Consider the following 26,120-nt stretch of genomic DNA (forward strand, 5'->3'; position numbering starts at 1 on the left):
TATATATATATATATATATATATATATATATATATATATATATATATATATATATATATATATATATATATGGACGTCAATTTTGTCTTAAACCCTCGAAATCTTTCTGCAATGGCAGATAAACACCTATTCCTTAAATAACCTTATATGAATACAAATTTATCAATATAATGAATATAGAATTTGGAGCAATATTGCTTAACTTACCAATAGATCTTGCCATATGAGATTCCGATCTGCCTCAGATACATAGTCAAAGGATGGAGTAAGTATAGAGATCTGATCACGTGGTAGTACTCCAAGGTAAGATCTAAATACATCTGCATTTGGGCCAAATGCAACTCCAGTGACCACGTCAATAAGTTCTCTTCTTTATCTTCAATTTGTCTTTTTCCTTGGAGAGCAACACACCAATGGTCAGACCTAGGATCTTTGACATAAAAAACCTGACTTGCTTGATATGCCATGATGAACGATTCGTCTCCATAACCAACCTTTCAAAAATCAACAAGTGTCATATTAGATTCATCTATTTTGACACCACTCTTATTGTTGACCCACTTACATTTGAAGAGTGCAACGGAAAACTTAGTGTAATCAACCTCCCATATCTCTTCAATTCTACCATAATATCTCATGGATCCAATTACAGGATTTTGATCTTTGGATGTGGAAAATTGTAGCGACTCAGCTTCTAGACTGACGCCACTATTTTGTACTGTGCTTTTATCATCCAAAATCTTTGTATAGAATGTGCAATTATTAATTTCCTAGCCTGTACAACATACAACATCAAACTTCAAACCATTTGTTAGCCACAACAAAGTCTTAGAGGACCATAATTCTTTCGAAACTTCAAAATTGAACCAGGACAAGAATGTTCTATTATGCTCCATCAACTGCCATTACTCTGATTGTCATGGATAATTGTCCTTTACAACGACTTTGTGTGCTTCCAAAAATGGGATCACTTCATTTGTGTTGTTTAATATGTACAGATGTGCTTGCATCAACTCTTCACGACTTTTCGTCACCACATTCACACCTTGGATGCTTTTACTTGTAGAATATCTATTCAACCATGATGTCCGAGGGACTCCTATCGGATTTGCTTTAGTCATATAATCAGAGCAAAACTCAATACTTTCTTCAGCAATATATCTTTCAATCATTGAACCTTCTGGACGATATTGATTTTTGACGTACCCTTTCAAAATCTTCATATAACGCTCAATTGGGTACATCCATCTTAAGTATACTGGTCCACATAACTTTATTTCTCTAACCAAATGAACAAGTAAATGCACCATGACGTCAAAAAAGGATGGAGGGAAAAACATTTCTAGCTGACACAAGATGATGATAATTTCGCTTTGAAAGTTCATCTAACTTTGTAGGATCGATGACTTTACTATAAATTGATGAGAAAAATGAGCACAATCGAGTTATGGTCTGCCTAACTTTTTTGGGAAAAATTCCACGAATTGCCACAGGTAACAACTGTTGCATTAAGACGTGGCAATCGTGAGACTTCAGTCCAACAAGCTTTAAGTCCTGCATTGATACTAAGCTCTTGATATTTGAAGAGTATCCTTGTGGTACCTTGATACTCTTTAAACAAAGACAAAAACTTATCTTCTCTTGTCTGGACATTGTGTAACATGCAGGGGGAAAATAAGTCTGTTTACCAATCTCTCTTGGTGCCAACTCTTCTCGGATCTTCATGTCAACCAAATCCAAACGCGCATTCACTCCATCTTTTGTTTTTCCCTGGATGTTTAGTAGTGTATCAATCAAGCTATCACAAACATTGTTCTCTACATGCATGACATATATGCAATGTCTAACATCTAACTTTGACCAATATGGAAGATCAAAGAATATTGATTTCTTCTTCCAAGGGGTCGTTAGAGAACACTTCTTCGACGTTTTCCCCAATACATGATGTACTCTATTAAATTTTTCAAGAACTTCAACTCTAGTAAGTGGAATGGGTGCATTGTCTTTCTCTTGTTCTCCATTGAATGCTTTCTTTAACCTTCGCTATGGATGATTAGATTGTAAAAATCGCAGATGACACATATACATTGTCTTCCTTCTATGTTTTAATTGATGAGCTGTAGTGTTTTCTTCACATATAGGACATGCTTTATGACCCTTCACACTGGATCCCGACAAATTACCGTAAGCTGGGAAGTCATTAATGGTGCAAAATAACATGGCATGCATCATGAAAGTTTCTGAAGCAAAGGCATCAAATATTTCAACCCCATCGACCCACAACAACTTCAAGTCTTCAACTAGTGGCAAGAGATAAACATCGATGTCATTTCCAGGCTGCTTTGAACCAGATATCAACATTGACAACATCATGTACTTTCTATTCATGCACAATCCAAGAGATAAGTTGTAAATTATCAATATAACGGGCCAACAACTGTGATTGGTACTTAAATTACCAAATGGGTTCATTCCATCAATAGCTAAGCCAAACCTAAGATTTCAACATTCTTTACCCCAGTTTGGGGAATTCTTGATCAATATTTTTCCATTGCTTTGAATCAGCTAGATGACGAAGCAGCCCATCAATTGCTCTCTCATCTGCATGTCATCTTAGGTTTTTAGCGTCTTTGGGATTCGCGAACAAACGCTTAAGTCTGGCCACGAGTGGAAGGTACCAAACTACTTTCAAAGCATAACCATTCTTTTCTGTGTGACCACTATCTTCACCGTTGTTTTTTGACTTGTATCGTGATAACCCACATTTTGGACACTTTATTAAAACCTCATTCTCATTCCTATATAATATGCAATCATTCGGACATGCATGTATCCGTTTATACTCCATACCCATCGGACAAAGTTTTTTTTTTGCATCATAATTACAAGTGGGTAACGTATTTCCGTCTGGCAGCATTTCATTCAACAACGACAACAATTCTGTAAAACTCTTATCAGTCCATCCATTGGTTGCCTTTAAATTCATGAGCCTTAACACCATTGACAACCGTGTGAACTTAGTTGAACCGGCACACAAAGGAGTCTCTGCATCAGTGGACATCGTTTCATATACATGTGATTGGGCAAAAGCTTCTGCGCCAACATCACGAATCATGTCCTCTAAGTTGTCTTCTTCTGGTCGATCTTCCATATCCATGGTGGAATCATATACATTTTCAGTTGGACAGACAGTTGGAAAGTCTATTGCCTCGTCGTGCCATATCCATGTTGTATAACTTCGTATGAAACCATCACAGATAAGATGTTCCCTAATATCGGGTGCGTTCAACTTCCTCCCATTCAAACAGTTCACACAAGGACATCTAAACTTGACTTCATCATCACCATTTGTACTCACATCACGTTTCGCAAACTCTATAAATTCTTCTACCCCTCTCTCGTACTCAGTACTGATGCATGGTAAATTAATCCACCCTCGATCCGTACGCATGTTTAGTGAAATTGTTTACACAATTTCAACAATCTTGAATGGTCACTTTGATAGTGTTTGTATTCAAGGTGTGACCCTATCCCATTCAAGAAGATTCACTTTTTTTAGTTTATTAAACATATCAATTTTAAACAACATATCTTAAATTTCACGAAATTTTGCCAGCATTTCGCATTGGTCTTCAGGTTACACGAAATGAAAGTGATTATAAATCACAATCAAATATGCACCCGAAGATCAATACAAAACACAACTGTAAAATTTCATGAAATTTAAGACATGTATATTAAAATTGATATGTATTAATAAATTATGAAAAAATTATTACTCTTCTTAAACTGTCCAACCGAACAATTCAAGATTCAATACTTGTAAATTATTATTACCATCTCCTCTCTTTTCATTTGGAAAAGGTACATTTCTTCAAAAATCTCTGGAGATAGTAAATAATTTTTGTACTGAATCTCAAACGGGAAACTAACTCGAATTCACAACAATATAAATTCAAGCAAACAAATAATTACATATGCAACATGCAATATAGTCAAGCAAACAATATATTCAAGCAAACAAGTTCATATGAAAAGGAAAATTTTAAGAATAGGAACCTGGGAACGTGAAAGTCAGTCAACTATCGAGAATGTCCGCGTATAAAACCTCACCACAACAGTACAATATCTAGACAAAAACAAACAACACATTAATTAGTTTCATAATTTCTAACCTTAAAGTTTATTTCATCACCAAATCAAGATTATGTTCCTATATCCCGAATTCAAATATTCAATAAAACCTAATTCGAAATTTATATAAAACCTAATTCAAGCAATTAAAACAAACCTAATTCAAAATTTACATACACAAATTATATAAAATCTTATTCAACCAATTATAGTACAAACACAATTAATAAAAAAAACACATGTAGATACACAAATTTTCCCATCACCACGCCTATCATCATTAGTACATACACAAATTTTCCCATCACCACGCATATCATCATCAGTACATACACAAATTTCCCCATCACCACGCATATCATCATCAGTACATACACAAATTTACATATCCTATCATCATCATCAAAAAACCTACCACTAAGAACCAAGATAACTTGAGCAAGAGACGAAGAACCAAGACAACATGAAGTCCAGCGATGCAGTCTAGCGGTGCAAGGGCAAAGGAGGATTGTGGCAGTGAGAACAAGGCAAGGACGTCTTGACAGCGCGAAGACGAGGCAGTGGCGCAAGGCGGCGACGACGACGTAGCACCAACAGCGATGCAACTATTTGAGTTTTTCTACGAGAAGAGGCACCGTGAGCACACTATAGTGGGGGCGACGGGGCGACAACCCTGTAGCGGTGGCAAAGGCGGACCAACGACCCTGAGCGGTGGCACTAGCGAAGGAAGAGTGGCAATGGCGACAGGGAGTAAAAACAGCAAAGGAAGAAACGAGTGCGCGCATGGTAATTTGGTTTGGGGTGAAAATATAAAGGAATTATGCCTCGGTTTTAATCTGAACCGAGGTCATAACACGCTACTGCCTCGGGTGTCAGCAAAATTGATGCTTAAAAGCATCACCATTTCCACGTGGAAAATTACAGGTGAAATAGGTAGAGTGGCAGGTGAAAGGTGCAGAGAATTCTGCTTCGGTTGTTGAAAATAACCGATGCCTAAACCCACAGTATACACCTCGGGTCTCAGCAAAATCAATTCCTAAAAGCATCACCAGGTCCACGTGGAAAATTATAGGCAAAACAGGCAGAGTGGTAGGGTGGCAGGTGAAAGGTGCAGAGCATTCTGCTTCGGTTGCTGAAAATAACCGATGCCTAAACCCAATTTCAGAATGCTGACAGCAAAATTTCAGTTGAGGCGGGAAATTGCAAAACCATAGGCATCAGTTTTTCATTTTAATCGAGGTAATTTATCCTTTATGCTTCGGTTCCGGACGAACCAATGCCTATAAGTTGGCTAAAATTGCAAATATGCCATCGCATTTGCCCGACTTCTTATCCCCATATTCTACTAGTGTTGTGTGTTAAGTGAATGACGAAAAGTCTCATATTTCACTTTTCATCAATAGAGCACAGGATCCTTTTATATAGATGTTGATCAAGCATCTTTCAAATCCTAGAGATACCAGGTTCTGATTAGTTACATTTCTTCATAAATGATTGTAACTTTTAATGAATGATTATAACTCTTCATGAATAATTGTAACTCTACATAGTTATAACTCTTCATGAATAAATGTAACTCTTCATGAATCTGAAAATGGTCTCTAATACTCTTAAATTCCAACAATAAGAACTATACTTCCATCTCTCATGAAAAAAACAGGGACGATAAAAAATGACGGATCTTTCGTCACTTTTCATGATACTCACGTTCTCGTGTCTCATCCATAGATGCTAACCATCAACACTGTGTCACGCTTCCATCATTTTCCTCATATAACCTCCATCATTTTATGTTGTCATTTATATATATGGAGTACTCTTACGTGATTTTTGATATTAACTTGATTACGTGATTTTTGATATAAATGTTATTGACTTGCTTTTAATTTAGTTATGATATCTTTTTATTCTGTTACATGTGTTTCAAAGGCTGTTTCAATCTTGAGTGACAATTTATCTAATTAAAGGTAGGAGAACGTTTGACCCCATCATTAACTGCAAAAACAAACACATAAGTACTTACGTTATTAGATAACTCTTTCCTTTAAATTATAATCTGCATATATTGAACTACTCAAATGAAAACAGTGTTTAAGAGAAGAATTACCTTCCAGATAAAGGAATAGAAGGCTCTAGTGGAAGCTGGATTTGTCACGTCTACGTATTTGGTCCGGTACCACAGAATTGAACCAAGAACAGCATTTCCAAGACACTAAAATATAAGACAGATTTTGTTTAAATTTTTTTCAAAAGTTTAAATAACTTTATGCTCATTTATAATGATATACAAAAAACAATAACCTATTGTACTAAAAAAATAATGCTTATTTTAACGATAATTTTTTACCCTTCAAATCGAGATTAAAAAGTTGGAATAATCTACACAATAAGGACAGCTTTTCTATAGAAATCTGTTTATCTAAATACAGATATATGATATATCATAAGAAAGTAATGTTAAACATAAGGGACGGTGTTGAACTCAAAGAAACTTCGTATGTATAGAGAGGTTCAAATAGAAATACTTCACTCTATGAACTTTTCAGCTTCTATATATCATTTATTTTACATTTTCTTTTGCATTTTTAGTCTACTTTGCTATCGATAACGCAGTCTCTCTTGTGGGATGAACGAAATATAGAATACTCAAAACAGTTACATGTTACTATATAGTATTAGTGAGAAACATTGTCACAAGTTTTAATAATAAATCTTGTGTTAAATTAACAATTGAAACCTATGCCTGATTAAACAAAGAAATAATTCGTGGTATTTTAAAAATTAATGTATACATCACTTAAAAAAGCCTTAAACTTTAACTTAAAATAAGTATTTTTAAGATAAAACATTTTAAAAAGGCTTAATTGTTTGGTCTTTACATTAAGTGGTTTTTTTCAATTTAGTATTCACTGGGAGAAACAAAGTTAATTTTGCGTTAACATAGTTTTAAAATCTAATCTTTTTCTTCTTTCTCGTCTTTCTCTTTATGTAATATTTAACTTTTTCTCTTTTTATATTAATGATTTTTATAATTGTAAAACATCTTTTTTTTTTCATAACGAAACTCAACTTGCATGGCCACAAGATTTTATTGGGCCATGTGTCCACACGTGTTTCTCAATTGGTGTTTTTATGAGAATTAGTATTGTAACTATTTTATATTAATGTTGTCACAGGTTTTGTTTTCGATTTTCTGGATATGAATCATTTTCAAGTTTTCATACTAAACACATTTATATGGTGTTACATTCAGCTTTAATTTTATTAAAAATAATAAATAATTAATATTTAAAGTATTTATTATTTATCAATAATAAATGCTTGATATTTTAATATTTTTTATACAAACTAAATGTAGGTATTATATTATTAGTATTGTAAGATAAATTTAATTAAAATTAAAATGTAATTTCTATTATTAAATTAAATATAATAAAAATTATAATAATATAATTATTATTATTATCATTATTATTATTCTTATTATATTATTATTATTATTATTTTTATAATAATAATTATTAATATTATATTATTATTATTATATTTTTGTTATTATTATTATATTATTATTATTATTATTTTATTATTATTATTACTATATTATTATTATGAATATTATTAATATTATATTATTATTATTATATTACTATTATTATTATTACTAATATTATTATCATTATTATTATTATTATTATTATATTATTATTATTATTATTATGATATTATTATTATTATTATTACTAATATTATTACCATCATCATCATAATTATTATTATTATTATTATTATTATTTTATTATTATTATTATATTACAGTAAAATGTTTATGCACTTTTTGTTGAAAAAAAAAGGTTTAATTGCTTCCTTTGTCCCCAGTTTGGTTGAATTGTGTCAAATTCATCCTCATTTTTAAAAAAGTTTCATTGTCATCCTCACGTGGTGTAAAAGTTTCATTGTCGTCCTCACGTGGTGTAAAAGTGTCAATTGAATCCAAACATAGAAAAAATTTGTGTCAAAGTAGTCATTTTTCCTATATATCTGTGTCTTCCTTTCATACAATCAAGTACAGATATTCATTTTACCTTATCCAATTTAAGGCTTTTCATAGCTCCAGAGAAGTGACATATGAAAGGAAGACACAGAGATATAGGAAAAATGACTACTTTGACACAAATTTTTTCTATGTTTGGATTCAATTGACACTTTTATACCACGTGAGGACGACAATGAAACTTTTACACCACGTGAGGATGACAATGAAACTTTTTTAAAAATGAGGATGAATTTGACACAATTCAACCAAACTGGGGACAAAGGAAGCAATTAAACCAAAAAAAAAACATGTCTATTCACTTTGAAAAATAGTATACCGGAAAGATACAAAAATGTCTATTCACTTTCTCTCACGCTTTGAATTAATGTTGAGAGGAATAGAAAAGAGAGAAAAAGATGGCAAGAAAATCATATACGAGGGAAAAAAAAGTGCAGCCATGTCAATACGGAAGTAACTCTTTTTATGCCAATTTAACGGAAGGGGCTTGATTTATACAATTTAACAAAAGGGGCTTGATTTATACAATTTTTACAACTTTGCGACACATTCTATGCTCTTTGAAAAACGGGTACTAAACTGAAAAAAATCACTTAACATAGGAACCAAATAAGCAATTAAGCCTTTAAAAAAAGTACATAGAATTTACTTTTTTTTTTTAAAATATTATTTGTATCGTACGATCTCCCGAGCATAACCAGGCTGACCACCAGGCCGACCATCAGACCGTCGTCCTATGTCGTCTTCCCAGGTTGTCCACCTGGGTCATCCTTTCGGACCGTCCTCTCTGGTAGTTCTCCTAGGTCGTCTATCAGGGTCGTCCTCCTAGGTCGTCCACCAGGTCGTCCACCTTGGCCATCCTTCTAAGCTGTCCACCCAGGCTGTCTACCTAGGTTGTCCTCCTAAGCCGTCCACCCAAGCCGAACTCCCAAGTCGTCCACCCAGGCTGTCCTTCCAGGCCGTCCACCTAGGCCGTCCACCCGGGTTGTTTACCTAACCCTAGGTCGCGCCCAGAATGACCAAACAGTATGGTCATATTATCAATGGTAATGAATAATTAAGCCTTTAATGCAGGTTAAGGTATGATTGGGCAGTATAAATAAAGCTCTCAAGTATTACTTTAGGAAAATTATACACGCTATATGCATCACTTATTGTGCTAACCGATCAATTATATTATTGACTTGAGCGTCGGAGTACCTTTGACAAATACCCACCCACATGGCTTCGACAAGAAGGAGGGAGAGAGAACACCATAACTTAGATGATGGAGGACTACTAGGGAACCCATACGGTCTTCAAGACAACTTGGAGTGCTTTGAGTAAGGGACCTTAACTCCATACCCTAAACATTTTGGCGCCCACTGTGGGACCTAGTGAGTATCCCTCATTGTAGCGATAAGGAACCAATGATTTGTGGTTTAGAGGACACAATTGCCCAACCGTTCAACGTCAGTCTTTATGTTCATTATCAGCTTGCTCAGACTAGTCGGCCAACATTGGCCTAAAGTGTTCGACTTAAACTATTCAGCCTCAACTGCTCGGCCACCCATGGCCTCATAGGTACTCGACCACACTTGGCCTAAAGTGTTCGGCCTCAATTGTTCAACCTCAACTACTCGGTCACCCATGGCTCATAAATACTCAACCACACTTGGCCTAAAGTGTTCAGCCTCAACTATTCAACTTCAACTACTCGGCCACCCATGGCCTCATAGGTACTTGACCACACTTGGTCTAAATTATCCAGCCTAAAAGTGTTCGGCCTGAACTGTTCAGCCTAAAACTGCTCGATCACCCATGGCCTCACAGGTACTCGACCACATTTGGACTAAAGTGTTTGGCCTAAATTATTCGGCCTCAGCTATTCAACCTTCCCTTGGCCTCATAGGAATCCATATTGGTCTTCCTGAAGGTCGATGACCATGGCTCTTCACCAAAGGAATCCCATCGGTCTTCTCGAAGGTCGGTGACCTTTTACTCTTCACCAAAGGAATCTCGGTCGGTCTTCCGAAGGCCCGTGACCGTTACTCTTCACGAAAGGAATCCTAACTGGCCTCACCAAAGATCGGTGACCGTGGATCTTCACCAAAGGAATCTCGAACAGCCTCATCGCAAATCGATGACCATGGATCTTCATCAAAGGAGTCCCAATTGGCATCACCGAAATTTGATGACTGTGGATCTCCATATCATGTTGTTTAAGGAGGATTAGTAGCCTATCTAGCTTGGCCGTCAAAGGCACGACCCGTTGTAGTCTTCCAGCCACTCATCCTAATCAACGAATAAAGATGGCATAAAGATAAAACCAATCGGAGAACCCGTCCTTATCAAGAGTGACATGTGCAGAACAACTTCTCATAATAAACATCATTCTCAGGCTTGCGGGGCTTGTGTACCATACGGTTTCCCGAGAGCCACCAGGCTAACCATTACGCTGACCTCCAGACTGACCTCTAGGTCGTCTACCCAAGCCATCCACCCAAGTTGTCCCCCCAGTTCATCCTCCTAGGCCGTCCTCCCAGGTCGTCCTTCCAAGTCGTCCTTCTAGGCTATCCATCGAGGTTGTCCTCCCAAGCCGACCACCTAGGCCGAACACCTAGGTCGTCCTCCCAAGCCACTTAGTGGTAATGACTTATTAAGCCTTTAATGCAAATTAAGGTGTGATTATACCGTCATTATGTTGGCAAAAGGTAAAGGCCCGTTACAACTAGTATAAATAAAGGTCTCAGGTATGATTTTAGGATCATTATGCACATTATATGCATCACTAGTTGTTCTAACCGATCAGTTATATTACTAACTTGAGCGTTAGAGTGTGATGAGTGCATATTTATGCCCACATTTTTGTTTTAGAATTCAAATTTTTTATAAGATTCTTGTGTTTAAATGATTGATTTAAAGTGAATTTGTGATGATTGGATTTATTAGGTTTGGGAATTAAAGATGCTTAAAATGTGATTCTTAGTTGCATAAATTATTTTGGATGTTCTAATGTTTATTTGTGCATCTGCAGTTATAATTTTTATTCATTTAAAGCATGAAATTGAAAGGTCAAAGCTGGTCCAATCTGGTCAACGCAGGACTCCTATGCAATTTTGGAAAGAAAGAGATAAATAAAGTGCAATTAGAGGAAAATTCTGGACTTTTGTGTAATTTTGAATAAATAAAAAGAGTTGAAATGTAATTTTGGGCAAGTTTAAATATGTTAGATATTTTAAAAGATAATTTGGAGAAAATATATCTTAAGATATTTTATTTGATATTCTTAAATAATTACCTTATTTATATATCAATAAATATCAAAAGATAATATTTGCCAAATCTTTTTGAATCGAAAAAAGATATTATCAAATATTCTCAAAACCTGATTGAATCTGTTGAATATTTAGAAGATATTAGATATAAGATAAAAGATTTTATCAACAGAAGATTCAGAATCTAAGATCAAGCCTATATAAAGAAATCGAGGGGAGACAAAAATCATAACTCATTCATTCTCAGATTCCTCCACGGGAAGCCATCATCCACCACTCCTCTCACTTTTATTTCATCATGTATTCTACTCCATTCATGGAGGGCTAAGCTCCTAGGGCTATTCCACTATAATTTCATTATGGATTATGAGTTTAAGTTAAATCAATGCAATTTTTTCTTTTGATTATTGATTGAGTTATTCTTCTTCTATGTCTTTCATCTCTCAATCATATTAAAAGTAATGATTTTTGCATCATTAGATGTTTGAATCTACATGCATATTAATTATATAAGTTCAAGGTTTTCTAGGTTGGATTGAGAATCTACTTTGGTTAAATTTAGGAACTTTCATATGATTAAACGGGTTTTTGCAATAAATTAGAATATACTTTGATTGGTAGTAATAATTTCAACTATAATTAATTGAGAATTTACTTTGATTAATTAGCTTTTAATTTGGCTAGGAGATTTAAGAACAAACATGACTAAACACAATAGAATTTGATTAAGAATGTACTTTGGTTGAATTCATTGTGAATAATCTAGAAAGGTCTTGCATTTGATTGAGAATCTACTTTGGTTAATTGCATGATCTCCCTCAAATTTATTAAAAATGTACTTTAATTAATTTGAAACTTGAACAATAATCAATTAAACAATGATCTATGGATAACCGACGATGAATCTATCTTAGAAAATGGAATTAGCCTATTTCATCATAATTATTTCTAAGTTTCCTCTTTGTTCTTCAAACATTAATTCCATTAGCATAGTTTCTCACTTTTATTTTTGAGCATTGCATTGAATTCACAAGATTCAAATATTAAAAAATAATTTCGTATTCGTTGGGAGACGACTCAGGATTACTCTAACCTTATCTACTTTCTTAACTACTAACTTGGCAATATTAATCAAGTTGTCTTGAAAAGTAATATTAATTTGATAACTTCAACGACACCTTATCAAGAAAAATTGGGTATAATTATAAGACATCATGGATCAAAATCAAACTCCATGCTGAGGAAAAAAAGACCAAAAATAAATCCGCATACCTAATAAAATTCAAATCCATATATAATATAATAAAAATATGTTACCGTGACAAATTTAATCCAAAAGGGAGATGAAGATGATGCTCCTGCCAAAAAGGCAACTCCAAATGCCATTTCCAAAAGGAAAACGCAAATCCAAAATACCTATTAAAGATTTAGAATCAATGAAATGTTATACAAAGTGGAGATAACCAAAAGAAAATATTGAATTTGAGAAACATACATTTTTCTGGCCTAAACGTGCTGCGAAAGTATCAACGCCATATTTTGTATCTCCTTCTACGTCAGGTATATCCTACACAAACCCAATACAAAGTTTTACATTTATTGGACCAAAAGCTTGATGTTGGAACATTAATAAATGTCCTTAAAAAATAAAGACATTTACCTTGGCTAATGCTAAACCAGTTGAGTAGAAACTCATGAACAGAAGAGTAACAATTAACGATCTTGTAAACACAAGTGGCCTCTTCAACACAAACGTCTGAACATTTGTTACATCAATTAGCAATTTAGTAGATCCATTTCTGGTTGGTGGATTCAAATGGTTGATTATATATCAAATGAAACTAACCCAAAAAACTTTGGATGAAAATTTGTTATTATTCTTTGAAGTGATAATAAGTTGGAACATGCTTATTCAAAACTAGGGTCTATAAAAGGCAAGATTAGTGAGAGGGAAAAACCTGGATATGAAGGAAGTATGTAATTGGATTTACAAGTGTCGAACAAGCAAACATGACTAATGATGCCAGCACCGGATTTTGCTTCCATCGTAAGAAAGGCAACTACAGATATATATAAGATTACTCAGTGCACCAATACTTTATACCCTAAAACATAATACACAGTTTAAATTCAATTGGAAAGAACTTACATTGGCAGAATAGCAAGTCCATAATGTTGCGCACAACACAAAGTTCCAAATCAATGCAGTAGAACCTATCATCAAGTTAAGCCCCAAACCCTGTAAAAGAAAATAAAACAATAACTCTTCTTTCTGTATGAATCTCATCTTAAAATTATTTATTATCAAAAGCGATTAAACTATATGGCACCAAAATTGCAGATGTGGCAGCAATAAAGACACAATTTCTGAAGGATATTTTCCCAGAGGCCAATGGAAGATATGGTTTGTTTATCTGAAATAAAACATGTAACATAGATTAGTTCTAAGAAACAATCAAAAGGTTTGTAAACTATAAAAGGTTACACGCTTTCACAATCCTATCAAAGGATATAGTAATTGTAGGAATACTTCAGATTCAAAATTATAAAGGGATTATATTTTTACAAGAACATATAAGCCTTAGTAAACATATCAGCCACTTGTGCAAAAGTCAAAGCTTAGAAGTTTTAAATTAATGAGTAACTAAGACACATTGTTAACTAAGAACTTTAAATTAATGAAGCCACTACAACTTAGAAGTGAAAGCTGCAAGAGCTCTAAATTCAACTTCTTCTTCCTCTCAGATATTGTGGTTTTGCTTCTAGGTTTTCTAAGAAATTAATGAAGAGACAAGAATAACATAGTATCAGTGATAGATTTCCAAGTTTCCATACAACGACCCCATTAGAATCAACAAAACTGAAAGGAAAGAGAGATGAGTTGACAACAAAATGAAGAACTCTAGCAGGGGATCCTTTAAGATAACGAAGCACTCTCATGGCAGAACGATGATGAGTATCCATGGTTTGAGAAAAGCTAGTCTAGTAAGATACATTAGCTGACCAATCAATCAGCGATAAAATTGAAGGTCAGATAAAAGAGTGTCGAAAGAGCTATTTAGTATGGTAGAAGGTTCTATAGGAGTGGATATTGAGTTGGTAGAAAACATGTCATTTTCTTCCAATATTTCTAGTGCAGATTTGCTCGGATTGGCCACAATACTAGAGAAAGAACGTGATATTTCAAGCCCTAACAAATAATGAAGTTGACTAAGATTTTTAATGCTAAATTCATTGTCCAAATGTGTCTTGACATATTCAATTTCATTAGAATCATTATCTACAAGAATTATGTCATCAACAAAGATAAATAAAGCATACCCCTATATTCTTATGAAGAGAGAATGATCAACTGAAGATTGAGTAAATTTAAGGGCTAATAAGGTTGTGTTAGCTTTGCATACCATTATCTTGTTTCAATTCTTGCAAGGATTTTTTTTCAATTTACAAATCTTATTTTGATGGGAAGATGCCATCACCAGGAGGTAAATTTATATAAACTTCTTCATGTAAGTCACAATGCAAAATTGAATTATTAACATCTAATTGTTCAAAGGACCAATTTTTGGCAACAACTATGGAAAGGATGATTTTTTCTGTTGTGAGCTTTGCAACGAGAGAAAAAGTGTCATGAATAATCCACCCTTTCAAGTTGTGTATATCCCTTGGCGACTAAACGAGTCTTGTGCCTCTCTATGCTACAGAAGATAAAATGTCTCCCAAATGCACCCTATAGTCCATTTTAGAAGCTTAAGTAAATGTTTTTGGTTTTATTATAGAAGATATAGAACAAAAAAGTGGTGGATTTATCTATATCAAAGAGGGCATTTATCTCACATATTGGTTTTTGTGTATTTTGACTAATCATTGTTAGTATTTTGAGGCTATGAAAGAAATAATTGATAAGGAAAAGAAAATGTAGAGATAATATAATTGAAAGTAGTAGTTGGAAGAAGTGTATATATTTTCTTAGTTGGGGCATTTATAGAGTAGTTGGAAGAAGTGGTATATGTTGTCTTGCATCAAATGGTAGAGCACATGGATATTTATAGACTCATATAGATTATTCTAGAAAATGTTAGCCACAACTTATGTGGAATCTTAGGCTTTTCTACAATATTATAGAATTTGTATTACATTTTTTATCTTTAGGATTTTCTACATTATTCTAGAATTTCCATTACACTTTAATACCCCTTCTTGATGCAAACTCAGCAACTCCAAGCATAACACGCTAGTTGTAGTTCAAATCCTTGTCTTGGTAACACCTTTGTAAAAATAATTACAATTTGGTCTTCTGTTGGACAATACTTGAGTCCAATTTGTTTAGTTATCTCTTCATCTCGAATTAAGTGGTATTTAATGACTATGTTTTGTTCTACGATGATAGACTGGATTTTTTGCAATTGATATTGTCGATGTTTTGTTACAATAAATAATAGTCGATTCATCTTTTGGTTCACCCATTTTTGCAAGAGTTCTTCGTAACCATAATGATTGGGTCGTGGTTTCAGTAGCTGCTACAAATTTTGCTTTTGTTGTTGATTGTGCCGCGGTTTCTTGCTTCTTTGATGCCCAAGATAAAGGGCCTGATCCTAGTTAGAAAGCGTATATTGACATACTCTTCATGTCAAAATTTGATCCTGCCTAATCACTATCTGTGTAGCCAATAATTATTGAGTTAGTCATGGTTTTGTACCATATACCAAGCTCCTTTGTGCCTTGTAGATATCTTAAATTTCTTTTTCCTACTCCATAATGAATCTAACTTGGTTTTTGCACTAGTTCAGTCAAGGGAAACGATACCGGTTATTTTCACCCACAGACAACGGTTCTGGAACCGAGGCATACACAGACGAGGTAAAAAGTTTATCCTTTTTTACCTCAATGGTGGACCGAGTTAAAAGGGTAGGATTTTTCCTCGGTTCAAAAGTAACCAAGGTAGTAGGATTTTTCCACTCCCTTTTTAAAGGACTTTTCGCCTCGGTTCTCTTTTGAACCGAGGTTGTATCTTGGACTTTTCCAGTTTATGATTTGTTTAAATCCAATGGCAGCAACAACATATACTTAATTATTTAAATGCATAAAAAGAAAAAACAAATGAACGGCAGCAAAGGGCATTATTGAAGGTAGACAAGAAGTGAATATTCGACATAAATTTAAAAAGCAGAAGAAAACAAATTTAGAAATTAAATATATATATATATATATATATATTATTGTAGTACTAAGGCATTGGTACAGAGTAGGAGTAGGAGGCTAGGGAGGAGATAAAAATTTTGAAAGCAAAAGAAGCAGGTAGAAGTCATGAACCTAAAGAAGAAGAAGTAGATTTATTAGAAATGAAATTGAAAGAAGAAGAGAAGAGTAAAGTGGTCATGTCAAGAGGGGCCACCATGTGAAATTGTGAACTCTGTGCAAAACACTCGCCACCATCACTCAACCAAACACCTTCTCCATTAAACAAATCTTTTTAACATCTCATCACTTAAAACTTTAAATCATTAAAGTGGCTTCGAAAATCTTGCATATGCTAACTTCAAAAATCTTGGCTTAGACTTAACCAACCCCAAATATCACTGCACCATAACCATTTTCCTAGGTTAGCTTCTAATAAAACATTTCCTGCATTAGTTTCTAATAAAACCATTCCATGACTTAGATATTTATCAACTAAACACCAAATTCTTGGCAATGAAAAAAGGTACAAAGACAATATTTGGCATAAAAAACACTTAGTTAAAACAAAAGTGAAAACTTAGAAGAAACTTGACAGCACAAAAATATTTTTCAGTGGCTTGCTCAAGCACTTAGTACTGCCAATAAAACTGCATGCATCACACCAAGGAATCAATCATTCAACTAAGCCAAATCTTTTAACTGTTAACGGTAATCCTAAATTCCAACAACTGATAACAATTCAAAAACTGTTATTTTTATACATAAAACTGACATCAATTACAACCTTTATGACTTAGAAATTAGATTGAACTCATGATTTTGTTGAATTATTGGAAATAAGAGAGTTGAAGGTGAATTGAATGGTTTTGCGCTAGATTCCCTTGATTTTGTAGGCTAATTGAATGGTTTGAAAGAAGAGTTGAAGTACCGAATGATTGGAATACAGAAAAGTCAACCAGTCAACCAATCAACCAGAATGCAGAAAAGTCAACCAGAGTGTAGAAAAAGTTGCGACCGAGTGGCGCTGAGCGGTAAAAATCGCTGAGCGCCAGTTTTCAGGTGCCGAAATCACCGCTGAGGTGCAAAAACAGCAACTGAGGGGAAAAACTGAGGTGCAGCACTTGCCGCTGAGCGGTAAAAATCGCTGAGCGGTAAAAACCGCTGAGCAGCACTTTTCTGTATTTTTTTAGAATAGTATATAAGCTTTAGGACGTTCTAGAGTTTGTATCTTTTGCTGGAACGAAGCAGAAACACACTTTTCACCCCTTGGGGGTAGAATTGGAGATGGTGAGGGCTCTCCTCTTCTCTTTCTCGGGTTTTTCTATCTCTTCCATTCTTTCATTCCATTGTTCATCTAGTTCTTCCATGACGATGGAGAACTAAACTTATTTTGTTGTTGGGGAATCAATGTAAATCCTTAGAAACTCTCTTGTATGGAATTTGTTTTTCAAGATCATTTTTATGATACATGCTTTCTTTCATTAATAGTTAGGGTTTTTCCTCTTTACTCAAAGCATGCATTGTTTAACTCATTCGATGTCATGATTATTGGTTTTGTCGATATGGACATATATGTGAAAATCTAGATTTGGGGAATCTCTCCCAACAGTATATTACAAACCTAGACATAGGAGTATGATGGTTGGTTGCCTTTAAACTTCTGTGCTTCAGAATTAATTATTAGGGATGCTAGGAATTGTATGAACGCATAATTAAGGATAGGCTTTCTTCGCCGAGACATCGGGTTTAATGTAATTTAGAAAGTGGCATTAACATTATTGAAAAGAATGATGAATTCCTAAATATAAGAGAGTGGATAGGATGAAATTGGTAAACCCCAACAACATATTCATTCATATAATTCAAATCACGTGTTTTGTTTCTTTTTGCCCATTAATCAATGCATGCATACATATTTACTTTTTAGTTTATGGGGTGACGTTAAAGGCCATTTCTGCACTAGTGTTTTTTGGGTCTCGGGAGATAATTTGATTCGACCATGTTCCGAAGTGATTGAGTAGGTTGTTGTTTATAGTATAAGAGCATTAATTTTGTTGCAAAGGTGTAGTCAATCTATTAATGAGATAAGTCAAATAGATAGAACAAAGAGATTTTTCTAACTTAGTTTCAAAGATTAAAGCTCTCATAACATTCATGATGATATCTTAATGCTTTCCCTCAGCTATACAATTTCGTTAAGGCATTTCAACACATGTTATTTAATGAGAAATTCCCTTTTCAAGGGAAAAGTCTATAATAAAAAAATTCTCATCCATTATCACTTTGGATTTCCTTAAGCTTTGCATCAAATTGTGTTTTATGTTTTGTTAATTTAACCCACGATAAACTATAAAAAATCAACACTGATGGTTAAAAAATATTTATAACTCGTAACAGAGGTCCCCAAATATCAACATGTAAAAGATTAAATATTTGTATTGAATTAGTTGTACTAGAAACAAAAGGAGGTTCCTTTGTTTAGAAAATTGGCATACATCATAAAGATATGAATTTTAGAAGGTTACCAAAGGAAACTTTAAATAATAAATTTAATTTTTATTTTGAAAAATGTCCAAGCCATTGATGCCTAAGCATAGGAGTAACAACAATATTATTTAGCACCAAAGGAAGGGTTGATTTGGTAGTAAGAAGATTAGCTACATGAGACATTATCACGTGCAGTCTCTATAAGTGCTTAGTTGTACCAATCATCTTTCAGTTAAGAGTATGTTTGATATAACAAGAGGCAAAGTTAAAAATAAGATAATAGTTGGAGTCAGTAATAAGGTTTATCGAGAGACCTAGGATCGTTGGTAATTTGCCTTTACCAATGGAATTTCTGACAAACCCTACAATTATATTTAGTAACAGATATGTTCGTCGATAATGTTATGGTAATTGTCTGTCAATGAACATATAACTAAGTGGTTGTTTGGATGATACATGGTTTAATGAATAGTGAATTGCCTAGGAAAGGACACAAACAACTAGAGCCACTTTACCAGTTTTAACTCTTTGATTTAGTCTATATAAATGTTTGACTAGTTATTTAGAAACCTGTTTAAATAGTGCTTCCTTAATAAGGTTGTACTAGTAGTTGCTTAGGTTAGTTTCTCATAAATAAGTATGGCCTTGTCAATTATAATGTTAAGGTTGTTGTTTTTGTTCCCAAAATGATTGGTTATATGTTGCTTTGTGCTGGTAGGAGAACTCTTCTATTGTTGTCATTGGTTATCAACTCTCATGGTGACAAAACCATGCTCTTTCATTTTTATTTGAAAACTCATATCCATGAGATCTTACTTCACCAATTATATTTATTGTTCTTGACCTTAAAAATTGCTTGAATGTTGTCCTCATTTCTTTCACATGTGGTTTGGTTAATAGACCTCAAGTTCATGCCTTTAAACCCATATTGTTGCACCGAAACCACCGAAGAGCATGAACCCAATGTATTGGATGCCAACATATCCTCCATCACCTTAAGTTCAGGACAATCAATCCATTCTAACCATTTTTATAGCACTGTAGAGTTTCTTTTTTTTCCATGCTATAGAAGATATAAATCATATCCCTCCCTTTCCAATTCATCTAGAACCAACAAAATATCATCAATAGTTTGCATTTCCTTCTCTGAATAAGTTATTGAATGCTCATTGTTCACTACCATGAGTCTGAAAGGTGGATCAATTACCGTTCATGAGCATTACATTCGTATGGTACAAACTTTCGTTCTTTTTGTATCCATTGTGACATAAAACTTATGTAATTTAAATTTCATGTACATATAAAACTTTATATTCTATTTCATGCAGCTGAGGTAGGACGAGTTGTGCATGTTGATGAGGTTTTCCATCAAACTCATCTTCAAAAGAGATATGGCCAGTTCATTATTGAAAGGTCTTGGAAGACCTATGTAAGCAAACAATTTTAATGTTATTTGCTTTTAACTTTTTGCCTTGCTATCATTTACTGATACTCTATGATTATGTTTAACAAGAAGAATTCTCCACTAGACTTTCATATAGGTGAAATCCGAGCATGGGTTATGTCCTGAGTCATCAGAATAGCCTAATTATGACTTTGCTTAGGTCACAATGTTGGATTGATGTTGGTGGTGGGAAGAAAAAAGGGTGAATTTATAGGATAAGCCAACTTGCAACAAATTACAATGTAGGACGAGATTGTTTGAAGCACCAACCTTCTTCACCCAACAGTCTTGACGAAGCCATTGTTCAGTTGACACAACAGCATGAAACATGTGATTGGGAATAGAACAAATTGAGAGAAAAGTTTACTAGTTTCAAACAACTGGTCATGAGATTGTTTCCTTAGTCTGCACAACCTCAGCCCACCATCCCTCTGACCTAGCTACGACCCTCTCAATCATAGTCAACATCAATCCAGCCTATACCAGTCCAGCCCACACTAGTCCATCCAACTTTAGAGCATCAAAGAGGACAATGAAGACGATGAATATTTAGATTATTAGTTTTTATGTCTATGAACATATACTTCTTTATGATTGACAAATCAAATTTACATGATTCTTATACTTTTTATAAACATAATTAGTTTGTGTATGATCATGTTTGGTTGCTTAGATATACATTTGTTTTTTCAATAAGAACATTGAAGTTATGTATATTGCTTGGAGTTATATTGGTTGGAGTTTATATTGCTTGGTTGAATGTAAGTCTGATTGATTATATTGTGAGGGTAAATCATTAATATAGTATGCACTAGAATCTCACTAGTAGAATTTTTGCCTTTAAACTCGCACATTATACCTCATTTTATACACAACCGCTGCGTATCAAAACGCGGTGGCAGATCTGAAATTAAGTTCAACTTATATGCCTCGGTTGCAACTAAAACCGAAGCATAATCTGGTAACCACCTCGGTGCTTCCAAAATCGGTGCCTAAAACCACCTACCGAAGACACTACTACCTCGGTTCCCTTAACAACCGAGGCATAAAGCCTCTGCACCTCTGAACACACTGAACACGCCAGCTGACAAGTTTATGAAAAAGCTATACGGCTTTGGTTTCTCTTAGAACCGAAGCATAAAGCCTTTGCCACGTTTGCACCGTACCACTTTCTGAAGCACTTTTTGAAGTTTCAATCCGTTTTGTCCAAGAGTTACAACCTCGGTTGCTTTAGGACCGGTGTCATTGTGCTTTTCGGCTTCGGGTGCTCGTGTGACCGAGGCAGATAGTGCTCTACTGCTTGGTAGAAACCGAGGTAGTATTGTTTTTTAAGTTGGAAAGTTTCAGCTCCAGTTTCATTTTTCTCGCGCTGCATGTTCGTTCTGCTTCTTCTTTCTCTGTGCTTCTCTGCTTCTGTGTGCCGCCACCACTGTTTTTCGTTGCCGCTGCGAGTCGTCGCCGCCGCGAGTCGTCGCCTTCGCCAGTCGTCCCCCCCCCCCCCCCCCGCGAGTCGTCGCCGCTTTGCTGTCTACGTTTTCGGTGCTGCCTTGGTCGCTGCCGACGTAGCCGTTGCTACCCGCGCCCTCACTGTGCATCACGGTAAGTTTTTCAAATGTCTTTAATATTAATTTGAGTTGCTCTGTTGATTGAAACTATTCCAGTTCCTGCTATCTGCGTTTTCCTGCTATATGCGTTTTGTTTTATGCGTTTTGTTTTATTAATTTGAGTTGCTCTGTTGATTGAAACTATTCCAGTCCTGCGTATGCGTTTTGTTTTATGATTTGTTATAGAAACATCTACTTATTCAAAGAAACAAACTGGGAATCAGAACTTTCGGTTTAGATAAGCCTCACTGCCGAGATTTGGAGTTAGCACAATGACCTTCAATACAATTTTCGAACCAATTTTCAAACGGCACAATGCGTTTTGTTTCAATACTATTAATAATAGATAAAAAAATAAATAAATAACGACTAATTAAAGCTTTGAATATAAATTAATACTATTAATAATAGATAAACAAATAAATAAATAACGGCTAATTAAAGCTTTAAATATAAATTAATGGCTAATTAAAAGAAAAAGCTATAAGACGAACATATTTAATTCATTATGTTTAATTAATACAAATTACACTACAAAAATGTACAATTTTACCGGGGGTTATTTTTTTAGTTTCCGGCGGTTTTAACCCCCGGAAAGTACGTTACCCGCGGTTAGCAAAACCCATGGGAAAAGCAGCGTCGCTAAATAATTACCGGCGGTTTTTTGAAAAACCGCCGGAATTAACGGGGGTTTTCGAAAACCGCCGGTATTAGCGGGGGTTTTCCGAAAACCGCCGGTATTAGCGGGGGTTTTTCGAAAACCGCCGGTATTAGCGGGGGTTTTCCGAAAACCGCCGGTATTAGCGGGGGTTTTCCGAAAACCGCCGGTATTAGCGGGGGTTTTTCGAAAACCGCCGGTATTAGCGGGGGTTTTCCGAAAACCGCCGGTATTAGCGGGGGTTTTCCGAAAACCGCCGGTATTAGCGGGGGTTTTCCGAAAACCGCCGGTAATTGTGAGGGTTTCCCAAAACCGCCGGTAATTACTGAGTTTACATAGTTGGGTTTCCAAAACCTCCAGAAATATAAATAATATTTTTTATTATTCAAATTATTTGATTATCATAAATAAACTAAAATTAAATAATATGAAACCAAAATAAAATGTAAACATTAAATATATACCAAAATATTATTATATAAATTATAAATATTAGAAATACAATTAATGTTTCCTAAAAATTAAAATAAACATGTTATGAATAATAATCATCAGTTTTGTACTTCTTCATCGTCTTCATCATTTGATACTTCTTCATCATCTTCATTATTTGATACTTCTTCATCATTTGATACTTCTTCATCGTCTTCATCATTTGATACTTTTTTATCGTCTTTATTTGAAACACTTCTTTTTCAAATACCTATAATATAAAACAATAATTATTGATAATATATTAAAAAAATTATTAAATTATTGATAATTGAAAAATATTAAAATATGATATATTAGAAACTACATAACCAACTTAGAAAACATGTCATAACACTTTCAATATTAATTCAAATTAAGATACATTCATTAATAATAATAGGAAGTGAAGTGTCAACATTTTCCAAGGTGAAATGAAAAAAGAGTAAAAACCGAGTTTTTGAATCCTGGATAAATTAAAAAATATATTTGAAACAAAGTTAAATAGCCATAAATTTTCAGTAACAGAAACATTATCATACACTTAATTTAAGGCCAAAATTGAAAATCATAAATACATATGCTTTTACAACAAGTCTGCATTATGGAGAGACAGAAATATTAGAACAATATTAGTGGTAAAAGAAGGTAATAGGACTTGACAAAAGACTTTATTGAGAAAAGAATAACAAAAGACTAACTCACATTTAATAAAAATAAATAAATTTTTGAAGCTATTCTTGGAATAATTTTATCCATATTTCAATTTTAGTATTAAACTAATACGTGCATAATTAAAATTTTAATACTGCACATAAGTAATGATATCAGTCACTTCTTAACATTTTAATACGTGCATAATTAAATGTGAATCACACTTTTAAAGACTGAACGAACAATTTAATCAAACAAAAACTAAAAGAAGTCTGTTATGGCATATTGTAGTTTGATGATTTAGAATTGTGAGAAATAATATTTTGTTTATGGCTCATAAAACTAACCGAAGATCAAAGAAAGATTGTAGCTATCATATTGTTCTTAATTACAACAAAACAGTGATTATCATTCTCTATTGTTCTATCATACATTAAAACAGGTTGCCATAGTAAAGAAGATTCAAGGTTTTTATTTACTATCCAAGAATGAGGAATTTTCAAAATCAAACAGATTATAATTTTGCAGACTATGAGACTGGGTGATATAATTAATAAGTAAAGCATTTGTAAAACAATACAGTAGGAAGTAAAAGTTTCTCATAGCTCTTTCTCTCATACTCCTCAAATTATTAATGAGGTAGATGTAGATGAAGTTCAAACCTTAAGATTAAGCTCGTTATACAGGGCCTTTACTTTAGCAACATTTTCTGGATCTGCACTCCCATAGTTGTCCTGCAAACCGCAAAAATTAGTGATTTAGTGCAGTGTTATCACAGGATAAATGCGGGATATATTAAGATGATCACTTACGTATAGAACTTTCTTTTGTTGCTCATTGGTAAGCTTCAAAGCTTTCGCAACTAACCAAGAGCATTTAAAATTTTTAATATCTGTACCTATCTGGTCCCATTAATTATCCAGGATTCTCACCTTTCCAATAGTATCAGGATCCCCAAAGCAATCCAAATAATCATCCTAAAATTAGAGGGGGAAGGGGAAGGGAAAAGATACGTCAAAATACGGTTTTTTATGAAATATTTTAAGCTGATAGTGAAAGTATACACTAGACAGACATCATTCTAGAGTCTAAATGGTCTTAAGAGAAGCGATCAAAACTATACTAGCAAAGTATTACCGGTACTTGAAAGTAGGTTCCCATCTCAACAAGAATGTTCTTCACATCAACATGGTTTTCCAGATTCTCACCCGCCATGAGCAATGCACATGTAACCTGTGTAAGAAGGAACTAGGAAAAGGCAGCAGTTATCTCTCTTCTAGTGTCAGCTTCCAGTCAGGTTTTACGGAATACTCTTGATTGCACTCTATAGAAAGGACGTGATTTACTCTCTAGCAGAAGAATTTATACTTTTTTTTCTTATAGTTGTTTTAGTCACATTTACATATGATACATGATTTCATGTTTGTCAAAAAAGTGGTTAAGCAATGATAATTTCTCTCCAATTGTTCTCCTTGTTTTCCCGTACTCACAGAGTTAATGTGTATTTGGACAGGTCTTTTCTTCCTTGCAGTGTGGTAATTAGATCTATCATCTGTCCTGAAGCAGTCTGGAACTCAACCTAAAGGAAAAAAGCAAGATGGTCACATTTTAGTATATTGATTAGAATAGTCCCATATAACTTAAACTTTGACATTTGTACTACCTCATTAAACAAATCAAGAAGATCTACTTAATATAGCTTTCCCCTGAAATGGTTCTTAAGAATGCGTGAAATATGGTTTCTTAGTAAAACTCCATCATTTGCTGCAATTATCCCAATCTACACGATGCAATAACTAGAGATTAATAAATTATCAGTGATAATTACCTAATCAAAACAAGATGCCATCATCACAGTAAACTCTGAAACCATTAGAAGTTGTTTAATCATTTAAACAAGAAAAGCAAAAGCTTTCAACTGTCATATTGTAAAGTGGAAATTACAGGCTTCTTTTGATAGAGGCTTGAGTTCTGAAATAAAATCATCATCAACACCAGCTGCTACTTTCTCTGACTTGTCTTTCACAAGGCGCTTGATCACATCACGATGAACTGTTGGAAATTCATATGAACGTAAATGATTTACAACAAACAAAATGAGAAACATTAACAAATAATTTCTTAATGATTTGCATTAAACATCATCATCTTAAATCAAGTAAAATACCTTCATGTA

The 26,120-nt window shown here is 34.1% G+C and overlaps 1 protein-coding gene and 1 pseudogene across 1 annotated transcript in view; both read right to left on the reverse strand.

Moving 5' to 3' along the window:
- Nucleotides 1-6,087: 6,087 nt before the first annotated feature.
- Nucleotides 6,088-26,120, reverse strand: part of LOC124845687 (glycinol 4-dimethylallyltransferase-like) — a 34,205-nt gene continuing 14,172 nt past the window's right edge. The window contains exons 6-13 of the mRNA XM_088097380.1: nt 13,776-13,859; nt 13,595-13,684; nt 13,404-13,505; nt 13,106-13,201; nt 12,941-13,012; nt 12,763-12,861; nt 6,242-6,346; nt 6,088-6,129 (exon numbers count right to left, since the gene is read on the reverse strand). Coding sequence (XP_087953506.1) covers nt 6,088-6,129; nt 6,242-6,346; nt 12,763-12,861; nt 12,941-13,012; nt 13,106-13,201; nt 13,404-13,505; nt 13,595-13,684; nt 13,776-13,859 — 690 coding nt within the window. The remainder of the gene's footprint in view (nt 6,130-6,241; nt 6,347-12,762; nt 12,862-12,940; nt 13,013-13,105; nt 13,202-13,403; nt 13,506-13,594; nt 13,685-13,775; nt 13,860-26,120) is intronic.
- Nucleotides 24,495-25,817, reverse strand: LOC124830232 (farnesyl pyrophosphate synthase 1-like; annotated as a pseudogene).

This window comes from Vigna umbellata, chromosome 8 (assembly GCF_029865625.1).
Source record: "Vigna umbellata cultivar VRB3 chromosome 8, Vumbellata_1.0, whole genome shotgun sequence".
Taxonomy (NCBI): domain Eukaryota; kingdom Viridiplantae; phylum Streptophyta; class Magnoliopsida; order Fabales; family Fabaceae; genus Vigna; species Vigna umbellata.